Below are 26,262 nucleotides of genomic sequence, written 5' to 3'. Positions count from 1 at the left end.
TGAGTGTTCAGTTTCTCCAGCTTAAATAAACAACAACAAAAGTCACCATGTCATATGGAGTCTGTCAAACTCCTGTCAAATGGAGGTTTAAGGAAAGAGGGTTTTAACATCTTAGCTAAAGTTGTGACATATATGTTATCAAATATTGGTTCGTATTTATCTAATGGAAGTTCATGCTTTGGTGTAAACGGGAAAACTTTGGCATAAATAAATCTGGAGGCCCCTGGACCTTGTCGGGCCCCTGGGCTGCACTGACTGTACCTTTAAAGACCCAATTAAAGGCAAGTCCCGCCTCTTGGGCAGACATCCCATGAGTCATAAGTTTGATGTCCTGCCCAAAGTTTAGACCCGACTGGAGCAAAAGTTTTTTTCTAGAAAGTGAGCTGCGGAGATTTGTTCTACGAACTATGAATCTTTCTTGTACGAATATTCACTAACAGCGTCAGCTTGGCCGAAACGCAGAGAGAGTGGGACTCTTCCAGCCTCGCGTTTGTTGTGTTTTTCGTCTTTTGTGGCTGCGTCTGCGTTTTTTTTTTTTTTTTTGGAAAAGTTGGGGCCGGGACGACAACACAGATTCCAGTGTGGAGTAGATATGCGCTTTGTTACATTCACAAGTATGCCAGCAAGAAACAACAGGAAAACGCTGTCTTTCACTGCAGATTTCGACAGCTAACACACTTTGGGGAAAGAAAAAAAAAGAAAAAGTACTGGACTGTTAAACTTTAGAATGACTCGGGATAACTTTTACTGAGTGCCGTCGATATTTCCTGCTTTCCTGCTGTGTGGAAGAAAAAAAAAAGTTTGGGATTGGCTCAAACTTCTTTTTGTGAGTTTCTGAACAAAACATTTTCGGACACATACAGTTCGCAGACTGTTTTGGGGCAATGGATCCGAGCCAGCATAACCCTCCTGCCGGACACCAAATCGTCCATGTACGGGGCGACTCTGAGACCGACCTGGAGGCGCTTTTCAGCGCCGTGATGAACCCGAAAAACACTATCGTCCCCCCTTCCGTACCCATGAGGATGAGGAAGCTGCCAGACTCCTTCTTCAAACCTCCTGAACCAAAGTCCCATTCCAGACAAGTAAGCCCGCCCTGTCTCTCCTCTGCCCCTTCCCAGAAATCACGATTAAAGCGAGGCCCATCCTGTGGGGGCTCAGGCCTACAGTACGTGACTGGTACAGTCAGTTATTAGTTACTTTATCCCACTTAGAAGTTGTTTATAGCCTTTAGGATATTACCACTTTGCTTTGAGAGGCTGTTGGTTGTCACGTCGTAAAATGTAGGATACAGAATTATCTATTATTTGCACTAAAAATGATCATTTACCCAGTACTCATCTTTTAATACAATACATTTGATCCAGAGTTCCAAACAAGTTATAATTACATTGGTATAATCACTATCAAAACAGGCCCTTGGGCCCTGTGCGTAAAAGTTATAAAGAAGCCAAAGCCATTTGTTTGGCCTTATTACTTGCCTTATTAATGGAAAAAAAGGGATCTGCAGAAGAGGAGTATTACTAGTGAGTTGTCAGATTGGCTGAACCTACTCGGGACAAGTTAACTTGCACTTGTGTAAATGTTTTATTTGTGGGTAGCACTCATGTGGAAATAATCAAAGGGAGTCTCTAAAACGGCGTTTTTCCTTTTGATGATTTGCAATCAAAAATCTTACGATTGTTGAATTGGTCCTATTTACCCCCCCTCCCCCTATCGTCCCCCACAACTGTTGCTTGTGGTCTCAGTAGAGTTTTGTCGTCAGTGCGCATGCGTTGCAGCAAAGTCTGTGCCCTCCTATGTCCCCACACAGGCCTTGGATCCCCCCCCATCCTCGGATTTAGACAACATTTAGATAACTTCCTGTATGTGCAGGGATTATAATATATGACAAGTGACTGAAATGTTAAATCAGGTTAATGTATGTAGACTGATTTGAAGTCCATAACAATCAATAACCATTTATGGTATGTGCCCATTGTCTGTGGACTGGCCTCAAATACAATACAGTGTTTTTTTCTGTTCAACATTTTTAACTCGAGATATTCAAACAAGCTTAGGTTTTAGACAAACCTAATTGTCTTCATAACAATGTAAGAGGAAATTTGGTAAAATTAAGAAGTGCCTGAGGGGAATCACATTATTTGACAGGTCTATGGGACTGTATTCATACTGCTTTTCTTCCAACACAGGCCAGTACTGATGCTGGGAGTGGTGGAGCGCTGACACCCCACCATGTCCGTGCACACTCATCCCCGGCCTCCCTGCTTTCGGGAGCTGTTTCTGGTGGCTCCCTGTCTGGCATGCCCCCAGCAGGTGCCTCCCCACAACATCTCCGTCAATCTTCTTATGAGATTCCTGATGACGTGCCCCTGCCCCCTGGGTGGGAGATGGCCAAGACTGCCTCTGGCCAGAGATACTTCCTCAAGTAAGTATGCTGGCAACAAGTGTCAACACTGTTTCTTTCATTTTACAGTCCTAGGACAAATCTTTACAACTTAAAATAATGGGTTTTTGTAAATGAATGGATGACTTTGAAAGTAAATGAAGGGTTCTATTTATGTGTAGCACATAGTCCTCCAGACATCTCTACATGCTACTGTTATTATTTGACATTCTGATGAAGGGTTTCTTTTCTTCACTTGACTGATCAGGAAAGTGGATCAGAAATCAACTTTTACTTGCACCTATACAAATTATTGTATTTATTAGTATAACAGAACAAAGACTAAAGCTAATTGTCATGGTTAATGTGTGTACCTACGTCAGTGTTGTTCTTTTGTTAAAGAGCAGTTGCACTGGAGTGTGCAGTGAGTGGGTGCACATGTTTTTGAGACATGATACATTGTGGTTCACCAGATTTCCAATGACCTGACTTGCCTCAGCATTCATGTTTTGTACAAGAACCAGCAAGGCCCAGGAGGAGGGCTGTCAGCAGCCCTTTTATCTGCCATGCAAGTGAGATGCTGTCGGCTCTTGTTATGGAACTCTAGCAAAGTTTTTCGGAAGCCTTGCTCTCAAACTTGCAGCAAACTGAAAATTCATAGTTGGTGTTTTGTTCCCATCCTTACTAGATGACCCAACTATTTTATCCCTGTTGTCGAAAATTTGCGTTCCTTAATTTTTTACCAAACAAGACAATTTTAGTCATGTCTTTTTTGTCATATGATGATGATAACCGATAATTACCTGCTTCTCATGGCCAATACCAAAAAGAACCAGTAATTCCACATTTTTGTAAATTCATAACATGCACACCTGATGGGAAGAAAGGCTACGATGTAGTAAGCAAAGATGGATGATTTAATATTCCATAGCTCTGACCTAACCAAGTCTAACTGGCATCACTATTGTTACCACAACGAAAACAAACAATGTGGAATTTAAAGGCTATCAAATGTCCTAAGAATTCAAAATAAACTTCTCGGCTATGATTTTAATATTGGAATTGAATTGAATTTCACATTTATCAACTGATAATTTATCAGCCCCAATATATACTGCATATACCTACCAGAGATGTTACTGAGCGTTACAAGCACAGGTTGAAAACTTATTTTACGATTTTTAGGGAAGAAGGGAAATTTAAGCTTCCAGTACTGGCCAAGACAAGTTCGAGCAAGTCCCAAGTTACCAGACAAGTGGTCTTGAGATCGGACTCTCATACTACAGCTCTGTTCAGTATACATTATGCTGACAATAATTTGCAAATCTGCTGCAGTGCACAATGGCAGCCAGTGTGCACAAAAAGAGACAATTGCAATAGTTAAATTGTAGGTTATTAAATTTGGTGGCCTCTGCAAACAAGAGAAGTCTTTTGAGGGACTGCTGCTGTATGTAGTGTTCCTTTTCTTGGTCTCAGGTTTCCTTAGAAACAATGGACCATTGTAGCTGCCCCAGACAGCAAAGGACAGACAGCTCTGCAAAAATCATCTGCTAACCAGCAGATCTCGTCCACATTTGTGATGCAAAGTAAACTTTTTAAATAGTAGGTAGCAGGTATACCAGAGCCCTTGAGGCTTGTCACATAGTTTATCTGTAACTCTTTTGGATTGTGAGACTTTCTTTTTATTCTCTATTACCTTCTTGTGTATTTATAAGTCTCATGATGCATCAATTCTCTGTAGTTCTGTGAAAAGATGGGTTGAATTATTCATAAAAGTGACGTCATTGTCAACAATTTATGTTAAGATAATCTGCTCGTTGTGAAATGTTCCAGAGTTGTTGAAATGCTCAGCACATCATGTTTAGAGATGATGTGACATTGAAAGTCGTCATTCTGACTCCTATTAAACGCAACGTGTTGGCAGTTCGAGGAAATATTACTCTCTGACGCGGGTCCGAACAAACATGATAGCCTCAAATTTACTTGGATCAAAAAAGAGCTTTCAGTACCAGATGTTCTAAGGTCTCACATCTGGAGAACATCTGGCCAGTTTTGAGGAGGCTCTTCTAAAATTGTACAAAAGGACTTGGGGGTAGGAGAGAGAAAACACCATTCTCATAGACTCTCCCAGGAACACTGACTTTGTTTAGAAACTGACTGAGCTACAGACAATGAAGCAATTTTGTAAACAAAATTGGCTTTTCTAAACTAAACTGTAATCTTGTATAGTTTAAGCATTTTGTTGCTGTTTGTAGAAATGCATCAATTATTTCTTGCAGTTGTGAGAGGAGATCTGGTACAAACAACATAAGCTAATACACAAACCTTTAAACTGTGATTCAAAAACTTGTGTGCAGCTTGGAAGAAGAGGCAAACTAAAACACAGCTCAAGTCTTTTTTACTCAACCAGCTGGAAGAAATCTGCAGACTGAGCATTTCACTAACACATATACAGTAGTCCTTAATCCCTGATAAACACACAATAAAACCATAAAATATGACATTTCCACAATTTAGATTTGTACCATATGTCAACAGATCATCATGTTACAAAAACAACAATTTACTCTAAATCCTGAATATTCTCTAAATAAACTCTAGTCTGTTCTTAAAAAATCATAGAAAATACATTAAAAAAAAAGATTACAGCGAGTCCCTGCTTAGTCTATTCCATAACCAGAGCATCACACTTTTTACTCACAAGCAAAACTGATGTTAACCTGGGGAAAACAGTTGAGCAGCTCTCTAAAGAACTGAGTATCAACCGGCATGTTGTACAACTAGAGTAAGTGGAGTACACAGTGTTTGTGTTCGAGACAGGAAAACTCGAGGAGACATCTTCCATACACCGCACATCAAAGTGCAGATATTTGATCTGGAATACAGGCGGCCTCAGCAGAGCTGCTGGAAAAGACGCCCCCCTATTTATAAACGGGGTTGTCTGACTGAGACAAGTTGCAGAAGGAGTGAATCAGAGCGAGAGAGTGTGTGTGTGTGTGTGTGGGTGGACGGGTGGGGGTGGGGAGTCCGTCACCAGCTAGGAGAGTTGAGCCGAGAGTGGGGGCTCACATTTCACTCAGGTGACCGCTGTTGTCCTTAGAGATATATCAACTCAGGGGGAAAGTTATTTATTTATCTTTTCAGATTTTGTTTCTCCTTCCCACTTATTTAGAACACTGGGATCATATAGTTGGGGATGATCGGCCTAAGCAAATTGCAGCCGACCCACGGATGCCGATGTCCCACTCCCTTTAAAAGCGTTTTGGTATGAATGGAGCCCTGGCGCTGTGATGGTGCCTCTTTTGTGTCAATGGAGTTAAATGGCAGCCATGTGGAGATGACTAGAAGAGGGGCCAAGAGAAACTCCGGCCCTCCCTTTGTCCCGGCAGTGAAACAGTGATCTTTATTCAGACCACAGGCCTGTTGAGACTCATGTGAGCCTTCCCAAAATAGACAAATGGTTGACATGAAGTTTAAAGATGGCGGTGAGGGCAGCGCCTTTCTTGAGAGTTTACCATGTTCTTCACAACGGAAATGTTCAGCCCCTGTCAGGGAAGGAGTGTGGCGTAAATTATAATCAGTGATAATAGATGATTGATCTAGTGTAACAGTGTTTAACAGTGTTTATTTCTCTTGAATAGTGATTACTGTTGAATTAATTAGTAAATCATTTGAGTTCTCAGTTTTCTGTTTTTAAATTGTTAAAATTTTAAAATGATCACCTTAGGCTCTGGAAATTGTGTACAAAAAATGAACAAAATTGATCGTCATAGCCCTAACGCAAATAGGAGTCTGATACAAACAATCTCTATTTTTTCTGCTTTAACATAAAAAACAAAAACCTTAAGCTGAGAGAGTACTGGGAGAATGTCAACAAAGTCTGTTGACCTTTCCTCCTCTTTCTTCCAGCAGTTTGCAGTGGCCTTTGATTTATGACAGCAGGGGCAGGGAGGTTGGGTCACCTTGCTTGGTGCTGGGACGGGGGCAGGGCTGGTCTCCAGGGCTGGGTCATAAACTAATGAAGGTTTCTAATTTAGACACACCGGTAAACTAGGAGGGGTAATCACTGTTTCCGGGCGCTTATTAAATGCAGCTTTCAATGAGCTTTTAGTCCGTGGGAAGTCAGCCCTAAGCAGAGGAAAGCTTTGGGGGAGTAGCCATTGTCTGCCCTCAGGGGCAGGTAGAGCTATGTGTTGATGGACACTTTTGTCTTTTACCAATTGGATTTTAAACTGTTTTGATGAGCCTGGTTTCCCCACAACCAGAATGGTTGACTTGTGTCTTTCCACACCTAACTTAACAGTGATTTTACATAATCAAAGTAGTTGTGACCAGAGTTTTAATTTTGACCTTTTGTTTTGTATAATAGGGTATTACTGATTATGTTTCCTGTGTTTTTACACTGTAAAGCTGCACACTCTTGGTTAACCAGGAACATTAAACAGACTGATAGCTAGTCTAGCTTCAGTGTACACTATCCGGGGTTTCCTGAACATCTGTTGTACTGAATACAAGTCAAAGAAACCCCCTATTAAAGCAGGAAAGATCAAAGTCTTACTTGGACCTTACGCTTTCATTTTATGCAGTCAATATCTGTGTAGTGCTGATGAGATTATGTTTGGATTTACAGCAGCCGATTGTACCTCCACAGTAATAATAAGCTTGTGTAAAACAGAAATGGTTGGTACTTGTTTTAAAATTTGCAGCATTTTCCGATTGTGCAAAGAAAAACTACAATTGCAGTATTTTATTTTTGTCCGTTTTAAACATTACAAGACTAACTGCTCATCAGTGGCCATGTGGTTATCATTATTGCTGTAAGGGGATAAGTAAAATAACTTTTGTTTTTTCATGTGTAAATATACGCCCAAAGCGTATTTGAATACCCAAAGTCCATTGTGAGACCCACGCAAATGCTGTGGTTGTTAAAATAGAACACTTAATTCTGTCAAAGACCCCAGATGTTTGCCTTATGCTGTGTAAAAGAAAGTTGTCAGTAACCTGGCCAGATTTTTAAAGTTGGACCACATTTGTTATAAACGTCTTGTATCAGAGCAGTGTTGACTGTCTGTCCATTGTCTAAAATGGACTTCAGTTTTAAAGCTTGGGCGTACACTGATATCATACTCAGCATCTCACATACAAAACATATGTATAACCTAAATATTTTCAGTTTCAGCTGTTACCTAATTTGCTTTAACTCTGCTTAAAGGTTGAAGGGATAAATACTCAAATTGGATTTCAAACTAAGCTGTTATGAACCGAGGCCACTTGGTCAGTCACAAATGGTGCTGGGAAGACTGGGCTGTAAGCCTGCGTGAAGCTCTCATTTGGAGCAACTTTGTGTTTGACAAACTTTTGGTTTATTGACCACACACAGACAAGGCCCTTCCTGTTCAACTGGGGCCTGTCAGCTCAGTACACAAATGGGACTGTGAGAAAGTCAGGCTAGTGTTTACCAAAGTCTTGATGTAACACCTCTGTTCCAGACATCAATGCCTCCACTGTCACTGAGGGCATCTCCACAGAGATGTAGTATCTGAGAAGTGGACCCTCTCAGGTGGGGTTTAAAGTTCCCAAAATGACTCAAACTGTTGCACCTTATGGGAACTGAGCACCACTTGAATAACAAAATACAGAAACACTTTTATATATGTTGCCAGATGCAGCATGCATACATTTGCTATATTTACTATTTCAATGTGTTTACTCATGAGTAAGTGTGATATTGCAGGGTAGTCTACTAATATATGAAATTTGCTGCTTATGTAGTGCAGTCAACATAGTAATTAATCTTACATGGTACTCCATAAAACGATACTTAAAGACATTCCTCTTTAAATACATTTTTTGAAAAAATATAAAATATTAAAATATAAAAAAAAAAATCGGCAGTAAAACTGAACCTCACTTAGTCCTTGTACTTTGAATTAGTTGCTTCGTTAGGAAGTATGATGATACAAACCCTCCTTCAAAGGGAAACTTAAAGCCACAATAGGGTCACAGAGGTTGCCCCAATAATCTCTCTTGATGATGTCCTGCTGATAGAGAGGCAGCCAGGCATCCCCAGTCAACTAGAGTGGAGGTGGTCATCCTCATCTTAGTGGCCTGATTACATCTGGCCTCCCTCAGTGTGCTCTTTAGTCATTCAACCAACTTCCAAGCATATACTCCCTGGGTGGAGCACTGTGGCCTGAGGATCCCATTTTTAACATTTGACAATTCAGCTGTGGGGTGTGTTTCATCATTGCTGCATTCCCCATAGCTTCACTCCCGTTTTACACCAGAGAAATGCAGCTTTTGACGTCTGGCTTTGAGAGACAATTTCACTGGAATAAACAGTCAATCTTGCCTCAGATCTAGCTTTGATCTGCTGTTTTGGCAGGTAGCAGAGCTTATTTGGAGACATTTAAACCACAGAGCTGACTTATTTTTGGATAGAACATTCTCCTCAAAGCCAGATGTACACGCCACAGTTTTCATGGGTGTAAACAGGCATTCTCTGTGTTAGGTTTGTTTGTCATACTACTGTAATCAGATGAGGTCTGTGAACAACAAGTGCAACATTCAGACTTCTTCACTTGGATTTCTTTAGGGATGTTGAACCTCTGCTAACTTGCTCTTTGAATCTGGGGGAAAAAAAACGTTTGATTCAGTCGCAGTCTTTCAGATACACATTGAACTACTAAGAGAGAGGTTCTATCTTGAATGAGAAAAAAAGTCAGTGGGGAACAGCTTCTATGTGATAGGCACTAAACAGAAAAAGTTTAATGGCAAATCATTTAAGCAAAGTCAAGTTTAGCCTTAATGCGAAAGGTCCCGCTCCCTCCTTCGTTATAAATAACGCTGGCATAATAAACGCCACCTTGATAATTGGGCTATCAGTCAAGGAGATGTCAAGTGCCTGGGAGGATCAAGAGTCCTACTCTGTGCTCTGCTAAGCCACAGTCCATGACAGCACTGTGGCTTGTGTGGGCAACCAACTTCATAATGGGTTACGTTAGAACCACATTGCTCTCATTTTCTGCAGTACCTGGCCATTTACAGCCAGTTATCCCCTGAATAAGCTAGTGTAGGGTTTGACTAACAGAATGGTCAACATCAGAAAAAACATATTCTTCATTCAAAAATGTAGTTGGATTTGAAAGAAATGCACTCCACTCCATTCATGTCTACTTTGTGAACAACAAACAGCACTTTTGAATTGTGGAAAGCTGCAGAAACCACAGAAATGAAAAGATTTACATGAAGTGTCATCTCACTATTTTGGCATGTCAATTTGGACAACGACCCTCTAGTAAAAAAAATGTTGCTGTCTGCTTTTTGTGTTTTCGACCAGTGATGGATACATAAAAAGTATCTTTAGTGTGGTTGGAAAATCTTGGGCATGTGAATCGTGAACATTGTCAGATGTAACTGCATTAGTGTGAAAGAGGCCTGATCCACAACCACTTTGCTCTGTGTCCACTGCCCTGCCCTGGGGATGGAAGTTGGGGGAGGGTGCGTCGGCTGTCCTGCTGAGCTCGCCGTGGTGTCAGAGACATGTAAAGACAACACCGAGCAGTTGTGACCGTGGAGGTTGCAGATCATCAGCAATTCCTAACAGCAACTGGTGGCCTCCAGCCGTCCCAACAGTTGCCATGACATTGTTTTGTTTTATGTTTCGCCTACAGGAAGCGGTGTGTAGCCGTGGCCATATAGGGTTCGGGGTAGGTTGAGTGAATGGATTATCTTTTAGTTTTAAAACCTGGTGATGAATTACTAGGACTTGGTAACTCATTTACCAGTTCTCTGAGTTCTCACATACAGGCTCTTTGAATACAGTGCAGCGCTGACTTGGAAGCTCCTATAGTGTGTGTATTTTATCACTGACTTTTTGATTATAATCTGAACTGAAGCTTTGTTTGCATCTGTTTTGATTGATTTGAGCTACAAAAGTTAGCCTCCCAAGCTAAGTTTTGATAGAAAACTCAATATTTGTACTTTTATCTGTGCTAAGAGAAGCTAAGGACTGTGGGGGTGGAGAAGAATTTATAATCAGAGATCTTGGAGGCTTTGAGGTTGTATATTTCCATGAGTGTTTTCCAGTTGTAGCTTCTCTGTTCGGTATTGGTGTACCAGGATGTGCAGGCTTCTCATTTACGATAAGACCTCCCTTGCCTTATCCCAGTGCTCCTCTTCCAGTCTCCTCCCCTGTTCTCCCCTCCCCTCTATAATAAATGTCATAGTTTCCAGAGTGGGAAGGAGGCAGTGAAGGGGGGAGGGCGGGCGCTCGGAGTGTAACAGGACCACAGCAACTCATGCAGCCAATGGAATTCAGAGGGATTGCTTCCGTAGATGTTTTTTTCCTCTTTCACTCTTTTTTCTTTTCTTTTCTGTAGTTGTCTCACCCCGCTCCCTGTGACCCCTCTTTCTCAAGGGGCCCCTCCAATCTGAGCAGTTCCAGCTATTTTGCTTGGTTTGCGGTGTTTGTGTGTGTATGTGTGTGTGTGTGTGTGTGTGTGTGTGAGAGAGAGAGAGTGTGTGTGTGTGTGTGTGTGTGTGTGTGTGTGTGTGTGTGTGTGTGTGTGAGGGCTGGGGGAGGGTTTGGTAGGGGATTTGGCAGCTCCTTTGATCACTAAAGCATAAACAAGAGGGGGCTTCAAAATGGGTTGCATTGTGTGGGGGGGGAGGAGTGCTGAGTCAGGCCCTCTCGCTCTCTGGCCTGGGATAGAGAGCAGACAGGCAGGCTGGGATTACCGCAGAGGCCAAGAGAAACTCTCTGAATCTCTCACTTCACCCAGCTGTTCCAAAATCTGGGCTAATGGCGTTTTGGGATCAAACTAACAGCGAGTTGTAAAGAATGTCAGTGGCTGGAAGAACACATCCAGAACATGATGATTGCAGGGCACAATAGATCGATTGCTGAGGGAAATAGTTGACTGCATTATAAACAAAGTCTTTATTTTTTGTCATGTGTATTGAAATAATCCACATAAAGTCGGTGGTATTGCATAAACAAGCCGCTGGAGTCGGTGCCTGTTTGTTTGAGGTGAGGGGGTTCTCTTAAATGGGATGTTTCAAAAAACAACAAAAAAAGAACAAGTGAATAGTGGGGTTTTAGGTCGTAGCTCAGTCTGTGCCTTTGTCAAGCAGGTGAAAGCTTTGTAAATGTGGCGCCAGATTGTTAAAGCCCCTGACACTCCACAGTGTCCGAGCCACTTCCAGGAAAAAGGACCCCCTGCGTTGAGCCCTGGGACTGACCCTCCCTCAATAGAGAGGGTCCTGCTCGGGAGAGGAGGGCTTCCTGTATTAGCTTTCCATCTTAATCAAGCAACAAGTACCAACAAAGCACTAATTATCAATGCCTTCACAGAATGCCACACAATGCCCCCTCCCCCGGTCCCCACTCCTGTCCCAGCAAAGACGAGCCATAAAATAGATGGAGCAACATTGTTTGACATTACAATAGTTGTTTTGAAACCAATCATAGCCTCTTAGACATAAAAAAAAAAAAAAAAGTGAGTACCTATGACAGCTAACAGATGTTTGCCTATTTTCCTACTGTTTGGTTTGTTTAATAATTCAGTACAGTGGTCAGTTTCTCATTCTGCTTCATCACACACAATTTTAAGTGAATTACATGGAAAAATAGCCCAGTCTGAGCCTTAGATTAAATCCTTGTGTGAATCCACATTGAAATGGGGCTCAGACTGGGTCCAAACAGACACAGCTGAGTTTGTCTTCCTGTAACAGTCATCGTTTACAGGAAGAAGGAGTTAGATTTAGTGTTTTCATCAAAGAGCTTGTTGAAACTGCTCTGAGTCATCAGTTCCTGTATGTGACCCACTGCTTTGCGTTGATATTGCCCTTGGTTTGAACTACTAATTACTGAAAACATTGACACATTGGTGGTCACTCTTCTGACTTTTTTTTGTTATCTTTTCTCCTTACAGTCACATTGATCAGACCACCACTTGGCAGGATCCTCGCAAGGCCCTGCTCCAGATGAACCAGGCTGCCCCGGCCAGTTCCGTGCCAGTCCAGCAACAGAACCTTATGAACCCAGCCAGTGGTGTGTATATATTGACTTAGTTGAATTTAGTTTTTCTATAGAAGCAGAACAGACTGTGCATTTCAGAAAAGGTATATATTAGCATATATATTATTTTTTTTTCAAGTAATACACACAGAATTTCCCTGAGATTATTTCTGGGTATTTTCTTACATTCATGCCACATACAGTAGAAGTCAGGAGCAGTCTAGTCTAGTTCTTACATGTCACTAAGACTCGGTGTACCTCAGTTCTGTCCATGCAGTTGGAATTTGCCCCGGGTGAGGTAAGACTGAGGTAGAACGTGACAGGTCCTGTCTGACATGTTTGGGAGCTCCGTGACTCACAGATTACAGAGTTTACAGAGGAAGTTTCTGTATTCTTAATTTGTCACTGTTCCATTTGGCAACCTAAAAGTAAATGGGGAAAAAAAAGCTTTAAATGTTGACAAACAGGCTTGTTTGTTTTCAGTGACAGACAAAAAAGATTTATTAGATTCTGAAAGATAATAATATGCTGTCATTTGTCTTTAGCCTAGCCCTTTACGTGCATATTATGATATATATCTGATACTACTGTTTCTCCTACTTTAGAAGAGTGTCTATAATAACTATATGTATATGTACTGTAGTTATGCCTAATTATATATTATAGTTGAGTAATGTTGCTATATGTTATGCAGTTATGTAAATAAAATAAAATAAAAATCACCACCAGCATCTCTTCAACATTACTTTTGCCTGTTGTCCCTCAGGTCCTCTCCCTGATGGCTGGGAACAAGCTATTACATCAGAGGGTGAAATTTACTACATCAACCACAAAAACAAGACCACATCCTGGCTTGACCCAAGACTTGACCCACGCTTTGGTGAGTTTGCAATAGATCTGTATTTTTTTTTTTAGTTTAGGTATTTATTAAAATACCAGGTATGTTCTGTTTATTAAATCAAGACAGGCCCTTGTAGCTAGTTAATGTTGTATTAAAAATGTAAACAAGGGAGTTTTACCAGGAACTGCTTCTGCAGTAAAGAGTTTCTCAAACATTTGGTTTTTGTGACAGCAATTTACTTTCCCTAGTAGAAAGCTTTGGATAATCCATAAAAGATGCATCACCACTTTTGTAACAGTGAGTTCAGTTCCATATGATTCATTGTTCATTTCCCTGTGCAGCATTGTTTTGGAGTGACTAGTCATACCATTGGTTGTTGAAAACAGATTTCACCAAACCCCCACCCTCAAAATCTGCACCTAACCTTTTGTCAGCCATTTTAGTGTTGGAGCAACAGCTGAGTTGGTCATTAATCCCCCTGGCCAAGCTAAAGTTTGACAGTTAGCTTTCAGTGTGTGGTGGCCAGGTTTGGTGAATAAGTGACAGGACCCGGGTACATGTGTTGAGATTTCTCTGTGGCCATGGGAATGAGCTAATCCTCCTGCACTAGGAAGACTTCCAGAGATGAAGGTTCCTGCTTATGTCACTCTGACTCATTTACGCTTGAGGTGCCATCCCTCCATTACAGCAACATTCCCCAGGGAAGCTCACCCTGGTTCACAAAGGCAACATGTGCGAATCAGCACGCAGGCTGTTATCCTGTTAAATTTTAGTGTTACTTTTTATCGAGCCTGGGCACTTGAAGGACAGTTTTTCTGCAAGCAATTGTGTGTCCCACTCTGAAGGCAGACAGGAAAGTTCAAAACAGAGTTGTAAGGGGAGTGGGGCAGCTGGGAAGAGATGGCGGCTCTGATCGGCAAACCTCTTTGAAGATTTATAAGTCTTGAACACACAAGGCTGCTGGGCCCCTGAGAGCGAGTGAGAGGGAGAAAGAGACCATGTTAACTCATTATGTGCCATCAAACACAATTTTGTTCCACATCAGATAAAATCTCCTCTGTGTTTACTAATTCTAATTCTATTTATACATTTCATATACCTCATTCTGTTATTATTTGTACCTTTTTGATCCTTCAGATTTGAGAAAGTTTGCAAAGTGCTATGCACCTCAAACTACTTGATAGTTAATGAGGCTCTGTGCTTGTATACATCATTTTATTCTTTGCAGTTATTTTTGAATCATATTTTTGACATTTGTGCAAATAAATGGGCTGCTCTGCTTCAAAAACCTCTATACTGCTGCTATGTAGGTCTCCAATCATAAGCCAGCTGCTTTGATAATGGAGGCTAATTTGAGCTTTGAGAAGAAAAGCAGCAGAGTGCCTTTAACTGAGGGTTGTTGCCGGCTGGCTTTCCCCTGCGTGAGGCCCAATGCAGGCACAGCCCCTTTCTGCTCTAGCTCCAGACAGACTTGAATCTCTGCCAGCCTCTTTATTCTGTGGTCCAACTCTTAATCTGTTCCAGACCTTTTCAGTCAAAGAACTCCAATGTGAGAGGGGAGGTGGGGGGCAGGGAGAGGCAAGGCGAAAGGGGAAGAAAGAAAAACGGAGGAACAGAGGGAAAATGCCGACGGGATAAGCATGCATCCTCTTTAAGATCCAAGGAGGTGGTGAACAGCGAACAAGCCATGAGTGCACTGTGGCTGAGTTCAAAAGGGGGCTGGCCTATGTGGTTATGTTGTTTTCTTGATGTAGTACTCTGGATGAACAGCAAGGAAAACATACTAGGAGGATAGCAGAGTTCACAAAAAGACCGATATCCTCCGGGAGTTTAATGTATTTCTTTGAAGCCTTAATGTAAAGCCATTTACCAAACTCATGGCTGAATTATCTGTCATGTGATGTTTTTCTGCCTCTGCTGTCTGAGTACTTCACCAGAAAAGCTGGCATCTTATTAATGATGTCACCGCTATGAAATACTCATAGTGTAATGAGGCAGCAGTGAGCCAGTGTAAAGAGTTAGTTCATATTTCCCCACTTGCCCATGTAGGTATCTATTTATGTGTGCAGTGTTGGGTTTATCTGCTAATTCTTTTAAATTTTTATTTCAACCTCTGAGATTTCTGTACCCGCTCTGGGGGGGTATCATTGAGAAATTACATCTGGAAAAACAATGACATGTTTACTTTGGATAACCCACTGACCTTACTTCTACTTTCTACTGAACTAATAGTCCCTAATGACTAATTGGGGCGCACTGACCATTTAACAGTGACACCTTCCAGGTGATTTTCATTTTCAGTTATTGATAAAACCTGTCACTGTACTACAATAATTCTCATACACTGTTGATGTTTCCTGACTGACTCAGTTTTTTTTTCCATCTCCTTGCCATGCAGAGCCAGGTCAACATAGGCTGGCTTTACTCAGACCTTACTGTTATACAAGATGATAAAACAGTGTTTGTATCACAGCCAGACTGTTTCTACACTTTGCTTATCTCAGTGCTAGAAATACAACACCTTACGAAGGGGCCTTTTTTCAAACTTGTTAAATCGACAGCAGACAAATATTTACAAAGCCTTCAAAGGTGCAGCGCCCTGGTCACATAGAGAACTTCCCACTGCTGGCACACCTTCAACCCTACCTAACCCCAGGTGATGTTGCGGTGTAATGCCAGTGTGATGGTCTGATAAGGGCCTGTGTTGCTGGCTCGTTGTGTTGCAGGAGTGCGTGAAGAAGACAAAAGGCAGACGGCATTAACTTGTCTCTTATCTGCCTGGCCCACCAGCTATCACCGCCCGTATGTGCTGCTGCCTTAAACCCCTCCAGACACACACACACACACACACACACACACACACACACACACACACACACACACACACACACACACACACACACAGAGTATGTCTCAGCCTGGACTGATCTCCTTTTTGTGCTATCACTCTGGCCCTGAACTGAACCTGTCCTTCGCTCCTATCTCACCCACAGATGTAATTCCCTGCTTCGATATGCTCATTGTTTGTGCATAGTTCCTCCAGTAACATTGGTTACTCTGAGCTGTTTGGTCTGTGAGGGAGTCCTTGACTCAGTGGTTCAAGAGAAACTCTGTTGTAAGACTGCATTTGTCAACATAAGATCTTGTGTATCAGTGCATCTATTTTCATACCCTCACTTCTTATTACCACCTCTTCCTCAGAACTCCACACACTTGTTTCTATCAGCTATGATAACATGTTACTCCCCAGAGTGTATGCTTGAATCTAGCAACATAAAGTAAATTCAGTTGTGGCGAGAAAGACAAAACAGGCAGATGATCAGACATATATAAACAAGCCAACATTTCATCAACAACTTGCAATGGACGGTTGAGGTAATCATTTTACAACAAGCCTTAACTTTACTTTCCAAATAGGTTTTGCTGGCTAATAGTAATTTCTTGCCCTGTCAGACTTCCTGCTAGCAATGTTGACACATACATGGGCACAATGTTATCATGGATAGAAATAATAGGGAAAATAAAGACACAGGTTGTTTGAAATGGGGAATTTTTCCTTAAATATGAGGCCTTGTAGATCAGTGAGTCTTTCTCCATATGCCTCACTTTTTAATATGTGCCCTTCTTCAAAGCTCAGGCCTTAACAAATCTACAGCTGCTGATATGGCCCATGTGCAGCACCTCTGCCTTGAAAACAGCTGATGGTGCCCTGATGGTGGAGCCACAAAAGGCTTCAGTATCTGCCAAAGATAAGAAGCGGAGAGAACTAACACACTCTCCCATGGCTTCACTTGATGTGTGTGTGGGAGAGAGAAGAGGTGGCGGCTCCGTGACTCTGTGTGTGTCTGTGTGCATGTGTATGTGCTGGGGTGGGGTTGTTGGGGGAGGCAGCATGGACAGAGAGGGAGGGAAGGAGGGGGTGAGACGGAAAGGCAGGGCAGGGCGGGGCCTCCAGAGCTTCCCAGGGAGAGCCCTGAGCCACGGTTCATTCAGCCCCTGAGATAGTGTAAACAGACAGTGATTGAATGGTGATGAGAAAGGTGCCGGGGCGGGCAGGACAGCACAGAGAGAGGCAGCCCCGCATGAAAATTGTGCCCCCGTCAAGGCTTTGTTTTGGTTGGTGCTTCAAGCGCATAAGCAAACAGCGCTCCTCATTGGTTCCATTACTGTTACACCCCTTGTGGTCAAGCACATTTGCTTCTCTTTCTTTACTACTGTGATAAAACGTGTGACCTACTTTGCATGCATAGATTGCTGCATTGCTGTGCTTCTTTATACTCATGTTTATTAGACCCACCCTCGCTAGAGTAGAGAATAACAAAGATTTCACCAGGGACCAGCTGTGTTTTCAATACACACACATTTGTTCTGATATTGTAAACATGCAGTTAGGTTGTTAGTGCACAATGCAATTACACTTGTCGGGCAAAAGAACTTTGAAATTAAAGTTAACAGCGGTACAGTGTTTAGAGAAATTGATGTGGGTCTGTTTTAAAAGAATTTCTTATTTGCACGCTTTGCTCATATTGCATTCATTAAATTAGCTGAAGTGGACCCATCAGGCCAGGGTGAGGAGGCAGTCGGTCCTGAGAGATAATCTGTGATTTTGTTTAGAAACGAAACGCACAATGAAAGGATAAGTCATAACTGACGCAATGCGCAACACACAACTAACAAAGCCTGTCTTAGTCAGTGAGTGGGAGGGGATCAGGTCTTACAGGAATAGTGGTTGTTTCAGACACTAGGTGGGAAACTTGTGCTGAGACTTTACTCGTCCTACACAACCTGCTGCACTGGCTACACTCTTTTACAAGTTCGGCGTGTAGAAAAAACTCTTAAGTTGTCAGTCTTGTTATGCAGGGTTTAAATGCAGCAGAGCATTAAAAGGTGTAGTTGCAGTGATGTTGGTGTATTCACGATCCACTGGAGATCCTATATGTATTATTTTTATATCCAATATTGAACATTGTTGAAGCTGTACATATCTTATTACCCTAACATTTAAGTTTAAAGTTTAAAAGCAACATATTATACTAACAGTTGTGATTTGAACTCCTGTCTGTGTCTTTTGCAGCCCTGAACCAGCAGAGGATCACCCAGAGTGCTCCGGTGAAGCAGGGAGGGCAGCTTCCTCCCAGCCACAGTGGAGTCATGGGAGGCAACAATCAATTGAGACTGCAGCAGATTGAGAAGGAAAGGCTGAGACTGAAGCAACAGGAGCTCCTCCGGCAGAGACCACAGGTTAGGAATTAAGTTAAAGCATTTCAAAAAGTATTCAAAAGTACTGTGGACTCATGAAGGAACAAATAACCACGTATCATAAAAAGGGCAAAAGGTCATTACTTTCAGTATGTGTCCATCAGTGCAGTAGTCAGACAGTGGATCCCTAACTGCTCACTTAGATGAATAGGGGGGTCAGCAAAATGTTTATGCTGTAAAATGTAATGTACATCATGAACAGGCCCTTTTTTGAGTCATCATTCCTATGTATAGTGGTGGATCTTAGGCCCCTTTGATCAGTCTGTATTGTTACACTGCCCTGCAATGTCTTATGTCTTATGAGTCATATGTGGTTATTTTATCACTGCGAACAGCAATGTTTCGCCCTGCCGCCCACGCTGGGTGTTGCAGCTGTGTCCAGTAGTTTACTCAAGGCTGTGTCACCACAAACCAAGCTTTATGGTTATGAATGAGGAGGCTGATGACTTTGTTTACAATGCCATTCACATGGGTTGTTTAAAGTTCACAGCGTCGGAAGTGACCTGAGTTTGTACTTGCAGTCAGCTCTACAGGGGAAAAGATGACATCTGGACTGTCCCTACTGAAAGATAAAATTACGCACTTTGGGCTTGAGTAACCTGGTTGTTGTCGACTTTATGAAATTTTAAGTGAGGGGGAAGAAAATGGTTTTCATAGTGGGGTAAATGATTAAGAGAAACCTGGTTACCACAGGTAGATTTCTGCTGAGAATGCTAATTTCTTAGCCAAGTCAAAGCCTTAAACTGGGTTCTAACTTGGTGTCCATGCATGTAAACAAAGGAGTAACCGTGGTTATTTTAGAACATGTGTTATGTATTTCCTGTCTTCCTGCCTGATTTCCCGACATATGTAGTGATAGATAAAGAGTTCATAAATTATGTAAGGAAAACATTAGTTATGAAAAGACACATGATCGGTTTACTTATCCAAACCTCAGACATCCACACTTGCCAGTTACACGAAGAGCTCAATGGAAAATAAAATTGTGGAGCTGGGATTGCAGACTGTATTCATTTGAAGAGCTCCTCTATCAGGCCAATGACTTTATTGCAGTAAACCCCAAATTCCTGTAACTTTTTAGATACGTGTTTGGAATACAGAGGCCATACAGTGTTTGCAAATATAGTGGAGCATGATTATAGTAGGAAATTGTGCAAGCTATGTGCTTGTGTAGGGAGTTCAACATTGGGGCAATACTAGCCACGCCCAAATGTATTCCACATGGCAGAAAGTATGACGAACAACGGGTGGCGATGTATGGTGGCAGTCGAGTGCTGACGCTGCTCAGTCATGCAAAAAAAGAGAGCCAATAAAACCATAAAGGTTGTTTACAGTACACAACCCCTCGTAATCCCTCTTAATCAAAACCAGATTGTTTACATGTGTGCATGGGATTCTGGGATAAACATCGTCGTTACGAGAAGGAAACACTCAGTAGATGTGAAATAAAAGCAGAAAGAAGGAAAATACATTATTACTTTATAAAGGGCTTTTTATTCATCTTTTTGTCTCAGAACATTGTGTCCATTTCTCCTCAACCACAACCAATAAAAGTTTCAACCAACCACTTAGGGTGTCTAGCAGCAATTTTACATGCTTACTAAAAAAAGTCACATTCCATTGGCTGCCTCCCCGTTGTTGTCTATGACCCTGTAAAAGTTTAATGAGATCTCAAAACGGTGACACCGGTCAAGTCATTTTCACCTTCCCGTTCAAGGACTTTGAGGGAAGGAGGTGAAAAAGAACATGACTTCATATCCGTAGCCTTATCTGATACAGCATGTGTAGAAAACAATTGTCTGCAACTGTGGTTCCCCCCCCCCACACACACATGTAATTTGACACTATGTATGGGGAGAAATGGCGAACACCATGTTGGCAGTCAGTCTAAACGCTTAAAGGTCCAGTGTGTAACATTTAGGAGGACATGTTGGCAAAAAGAGGATAAAATATGCATAACTACATTTTTATTCGTGTATAATCACCTGAATATGGGAATCTTTGTTTTTGTTACCCTAGAAGGAGCCTTTTATATCTACAGATTGCCTTCCATGGAGTCTGCTATCTTGAAACATCATGTTTCTACAGCAGCCCAGAAGGAACAAACTCTGGCTTTACAGTCGATAGTGACACTATAGTTTCTCCTTTGCACTTGGGAGTTGCGATCTGCAACTCCACTTCTAGATGCCACTAAATCCTACACACTCTACACACTGGACCTTTTTTTAAGGTGACATTTTAAGCAGTGACAGCAGAGCAGCAGCAGTGGAATAAGGCAGTTTTCATGAAGCTGTAGCTGTGTGTAACTTAGCTTCTGAGGTAAGGAGTGGGGTTGATTGTGTTGTTCATGGATTTTGTGCTTTATCGTCCACAGGAGCTCGCTCTAAGGAATCAGCTGCCTACCAGTATGGATCAAGATGGCGGCACAAACCCTGTGTCCTCCCCAATGGCCCAAGATGCCCGGACCATGACTGCCAACAGCTCTGACCCATTCCTCAACAGGTTGGTTTCATACAGAAGCCAGGCGTGTCCTCTTTGGAGCAAATGGGTGACATTTTCCCCATGCACAGTACAACTGCAGCTGAGGTGCACTGATTGACGTAACTTGTTACTTGGCGAAGGCTCCCATTCTGGTTCAGCTTGTCAAACTTAATGTATCCTGTTTGAGTTTGCGCTCTGGAGAGTTCCCTGAGTTACACAAGTAGTAAAAACAGGATAGTGTCTGGGCTTAACCCTGTTCACATGGTAATGACTCATTCAGACCAGCAGGTCTGTGCTGGAGTTAACTGCACAATGATGACCTCTGGTGTACAACTGCTGAAGTAGAGGCAATCAGAACCTAAATGGTGGTGGAACCTGTCAACAAACGTATAAAACCACACTTTGTTCAAAGTAGAGGTGTACAGCTTGAGCGGTAAAGACACACAACCCCAAAACTAGATCTGAAAACCGCTGCATTTAGGAAAAGGACAGCAGGAACTATTTATAAATGCTGCTCTGTGGCATTCTGGGAAATCATTCCTCACAGTTCCAGCTCTAGTTCTTCTTTGAGCGGACGACGTGAGGAAAGGGCTGAATAGCAAGCAGGCCATGAGAACATGTGGTCCAGTCAGTAGACAGGCCAACCTAATCTCCCCTCCTCCCCCTGTTGCCTCCGCTCCCCTGCTCTTACAATGGCCTCATTCATCCTGCCTCTGCCATACTCTGCCTACATATTTTTCCTCTGCTAATTAGTATAGGCTTGTCAAATGTCTTCTCTCTGCCTCTTTGTCTCTCTGTTGCCTCATTCATCGTTGCTCTTTTTCCTATATTCTGCAATTGAGGGCGAAAAAGTGAAGCGCTGTTTCGACTGTGTCACTGTGGATTAGCCACCATAGTCATTCAAATAGATAGAACTGTTGAAATGTGGACGTATGCAGAAGGCCCCCGGGGGGAATTAAGGCCACACTGTTACTTTCCAGCCTATGTGCTTTTAATAACTGAGTGTGTTTGCTTTGTTGGATCAGTTAATTAGATTCACGTAGTTCCGTTTCAAAGTAGAGTTAAGTGAAGGTCATCGAGGTCATCCAAAAACTCCGCTGAGACGACAAAAAGCTTTTTATTCCGTCAGTTTGATGGAAATCCTGATGTTATATTAGCTGGGCAGATAATAATTATAAGCTCTTTATTTTTCTGTGTGTTTTCAGCGGGACCTACCACTCCAGGGATGAGAGCACAGACAGCGGCTTGAGTATGAGCAGCTACAGCGTCCCTCGCACTCCAGACGACTTCCTCAACAGTGTGGATGAGATGGACACAGGTGAGTCTGCAAACAGAGTCAATATGATCACTTTTCAGACAGCGTGGTCAGTATTGTGACATCTCAAGTTTCAGTCGCAGTTCGGTCCGTTTTAGCCAACAAAAATACTTGGTTAGGTTTGGAATAGTTTCGGTTAAGAGCCTTTCACAACGTTTTAGAAAGCTTTTCTGGTAGAAAGACCTGCAGGCGAACTTCTCCCACTCGCTCTAGCATGGGCACCTGGGAGTCTTGCCATGAAAAGCAATGGGATTCATAATGCAGCTCTTTTTTAATTAGTAGAACTGACAGTAGTAGTGTTATGAGCGGGTTTTGTTTCCACTGAACTGCTGATAATGACATTGGCTCTGTGATACTCGGGAAATTCCCCAAATCTCCTGCTGATAATTACATTCAGGGCTTTTTCCCCCTCACCTGGCCGCTCATACCTGTGTACAAACATAAAGCAGTCAAATAATTCAATCTTTTTTTTCCTTTTTCATCAGGGGACCCTCTTCCACCCTCCATGGCAACACAGCCCAGTCGTTTTCCCGACTACCTGGACGCCATTCCAGGGACAGACGTGGACCTGGGCACCCTAGAGGGTGAGAGCATGGTGGTGGAGGGCGAAGAGCTGATGCCCAGTCTGCAGGAGGCCCTGAGCTCCGACATCCTCAACGACATGGAGTCAGTGCTGGTAGCTACCAAGATCGACAAGGAGAGCTTCCTCACATGGTTATAGAAGATCCGAGGAGGGTGCTCTTACTCCTCTCCCGACACTCTGAACTGCTGCCTGCTCTAATCTGCGAAGGATTCATAGATGCTTTTACAAGACATTTCAGCGAGCGTCTCTGGACTTCTGTTTTTCGGCGTGTAAGGCCAACCTCTTTTGAGGCAGTATTGTTCTGTTCTTTTCACTGGTGTGTTATCTCTTTATTTTGTCTGTGTCTTCAAGGCTGGCCCATGAACAGACAATTACGCAAGGGTCCCCAAATCTTTCACAGTTCTGTCAGTGAATCTAGGGCAACTTTACCTAGAGCAGGGGTCGCTCCTTCCCACTGGTCTCCCCTCATAGCTGAGCTGGGCGGGTGCATGTGCTCTTCTGCAAGGACTGCCTTCATCACCTGGAGTCTCTGGTGCCTCTTTTTCTCGCAATATAGTGTGTGAATCAGCACTACTTCACTGTATTTGGGACTATTGCATCTAGCTTAAGTAGCTTTATATTTGGCCTTGTAAGTTTTTATTCTTTTGTTGTTTGTTTTCAACGAGCCTGAGAAACCAAAAATGATGTATTTGAAGCATAAAGAACAATACTGATTTGGAGTAAAGGTAATGTGAGGCCCAGTTTGAACATGTTGGCTTTGCTTGGGGGGGGGCGGGGGGGGTGTTGCCTGGGGACCGACTACATTGCTGCTTGGCTGTGCCAGCAAGTCTAAGTTAAACCTTTGATAGATCAAGTGCCTTCAGTTGTTATTTTTTTGAGACACGAGCAACATCAACAATTTCTATAATGCAGCAACAAGCATTAGGCTGTGTTCATTTATGTCAGCCACATTTTCCTCTATCCAATGTTCAATAATCAAAATTGTATTTTTGTTTAATAACATTATAAGGGGATTTAGGGATTTCTGTTCATTTTTTTTTAAACCCTAGTTTCTTTGTATCTCAGTCTTATCCAAGCCTAATTCATGATTCATTCTTTATTTTATCTTTTTAGTATTCTTTTATTTTTAGGTTACTACATATGTATGATAGCTTAGATCAAATGGCATTTTGCTTGTTTTTATCTTCTTTCATAGATGAATTAATACATTTTAACAGGGTAGACTGTTATCACAGCACGTCACTTCACCAAGATGAAGTCTGCCAAGACACAGATTGATTCAGTTTGGGCTTTTTTTTAACCATTTAGCTGATCTTCTTGTCTCTGATTTACTATATACATATTAGTGTTATTGTTTATATGTTGATCACATGCAGCTTTTACTATTCTAAATATTAACCAAAAAGGCAGATCTCTTGGTAAACAGAAACTATAGCTCTTCGATCAATTAAACCTTGTGACAACGTACAGTATACAAGGGTTACAATGTTTGAAAGTGTCTTCCTAAGGAGGGAGCCCGAAGCCCTCCGCTCGATGCTGTGCTGTGTGTTGAAATAAGGACAAGTTTAAGCAGGTTTAAGAGTCATGTCGAGGGGTAGTGTAGAAGGCCAGGGTTTGACTGACGGCGGTGAGTTACGCAGATTGTTGAATTTTTTTGTGTGAAATAATCAAGAAACAATCAGTTATTATCTCAGTCAGGAATTGTTGTGGCGGATTCCAAAGATATTTTGTAATGACACTAACACTTATTTTTGCTTCCATTTTCACCGAGTCCAGAGAACGGTATGATTTGTAAATCAGCCCCTGTATGAACACACTGTATAAGCTAATGAGAAAATGATGTAGGTTTTAAGTGTTAATGGACACGTCTGAATAGGTCTAGCTGAGAGATTATTTTCTTTCTTCTTTTTTTTTTTTTTTTTTTTTTTAGACAAGATGGTTGTTTTGAGTGACTAACCCTGAGATTTAAGGATGAGGTTTCAGAACAGAGAAGCAAGTGATTCTTCTATAAAGCGCTCACCATGTTTACATTCTCTCTGAGCAAGAAACTGCTTCAGCCACAGCGGAGACAACACACTGACAATTCTCTCATAATCACATTATTTTTATGTTTACAGCACAACTACGTCTTTGCATTACTGCAGTAACCTTTGAGTAATCAGCCTGCCGTGCATGCCCTTGGTTGAGGACTTGCAGGATGTCACACTGATTCTGTTGCCAACCAGTACTTAATTGGTAGCATAAACTTGATGGAACAATATTGGGGGGGGAGGTAGATCAGAGAACATGAACAATTTTTTTTATTCTGTGTGAAAAAACCTCTTTTTAGTTTTGATTTTATTGATCATTAAATCGTGTGTTGATGATGGATTTAAGATGGATAAACAGTGTTGGTGAGAACAATGCAACTAAAATGAGTGGTACACTACAGTGCTTGTATTGCACGGCTACAGAGTTTTCATTTTGATGCAATGACGGATTTTGTCACACAAACCTGATTTTATGCTTACATAGTGTGTAATTTTCGGAGCATATTAGCTGTTGACTGTCATTGTAGCAAGAACTAATCACACAAGTTAAAGGATTTTGTATTTAGAGTTTTCTAAATGCACATGAAATGAATTTATATTCAGTAATGATCTGTTCATTTTTTTTGATAGATATGTGCATGTGTTTTAGAAAAATAAATTCTGTTACATTATATCTTGCTTCATATGAAATTGGCCTGAAATAAAATATACTTTGTGGTAATATTTGCCTTGTGTGCTAATATATGCAATTTTTCTATTTTCAGAAATGATTCTAAATATACACAAGACAGTACCCCACCCATATATCAGAATAAGAAGCTGTGTTGGCCAAGTATACACTTTCAGGGAATTTGACTCTCAGTGTACTTGTACACAAAACATTTTACAGGATGATAAATCCAGCTAAAAACATGGACAACAAAGCAGAACAATGTTAGGTAAGAGTAAACAGAACTCTTTTGTACATACAAGTAGGTGAAAAAAAAAAAAAAAAAAAAAAAAAAAAAATATATATATATATATATATATATATATATATATATAAATAAAGCAACAATGATCAACATACAACCAAATACAGTGCAAAAGGATAATTAATGTAATAAAAGCTTTAATTGTGCTCAGTCAAATTTCCTGTTCTTGTATTTTACATTAGTTTACATGTGTTTCATAGATTCTTAATGTAAATAATGCAAATACAGCTTTTATTTGTTGCGTATGAATAGATTACAGGATCAATCTGATGCAGAAATGTATTGTACAGTAATCAAATTAACTATATTAGTTGATCTATGATGCAGTATGATGATGATGTTTTTTACTGCGACCACCATAACTAGAAAAAT

At 41.6% G+C, this 26,262-nt stretch overlaps 1 protein-coding gene across 1 annotated transcript; it reads left to right on the top strand.

The window, feature by feature from the left end:
• Positions 1-326: 326 nt before the first annotated feature.
• On the top strand, positions 327-25,637 carry yap1 (Yes1 associated transcriptional regulator). The gene is made up of 8 exons (XM_051398170.1): positions 327-1,085; positions 2,193-2,428; positions 12,322-12,440; positions 13,174-13,287; positions 18,323-18,489; positions 20,882-21,009; positions 22,194-22,306; positions 22,789-25,637. Exons 1-8 carry the CDS (start codon positions 885-887, stop codon positions 23,022-23,024), a joined length of 1,314 nt encoding a protein of 437 aa, XP_051254130.1. The 5' UTR covers positions 327-884; the 3' UTR covers positions 23,025-25,637.
• Positions 25,638-26,262: the final 625 nt, after the last annotated feature.

Source organism: Dicentrarchus labrax, unplaced genomic scaffold (assembly GCF_905237075.1).
Source record: "Dicentrarchus labrax unplaced genomic scaffold, dlabrax2021, whole genome shotgun sequence".
Lineage (NCBI taxonomy): Eukaryota > Metazoa > Chordata > Actinopteri > Moronidae > Dicentrarchus > Dicentrarchus labrax.
The sequence above is the reverse complement of the archived record's forward strand: the minus strand, read 5'-3'. Positions and strand labels throughout refer to the sequence as shown.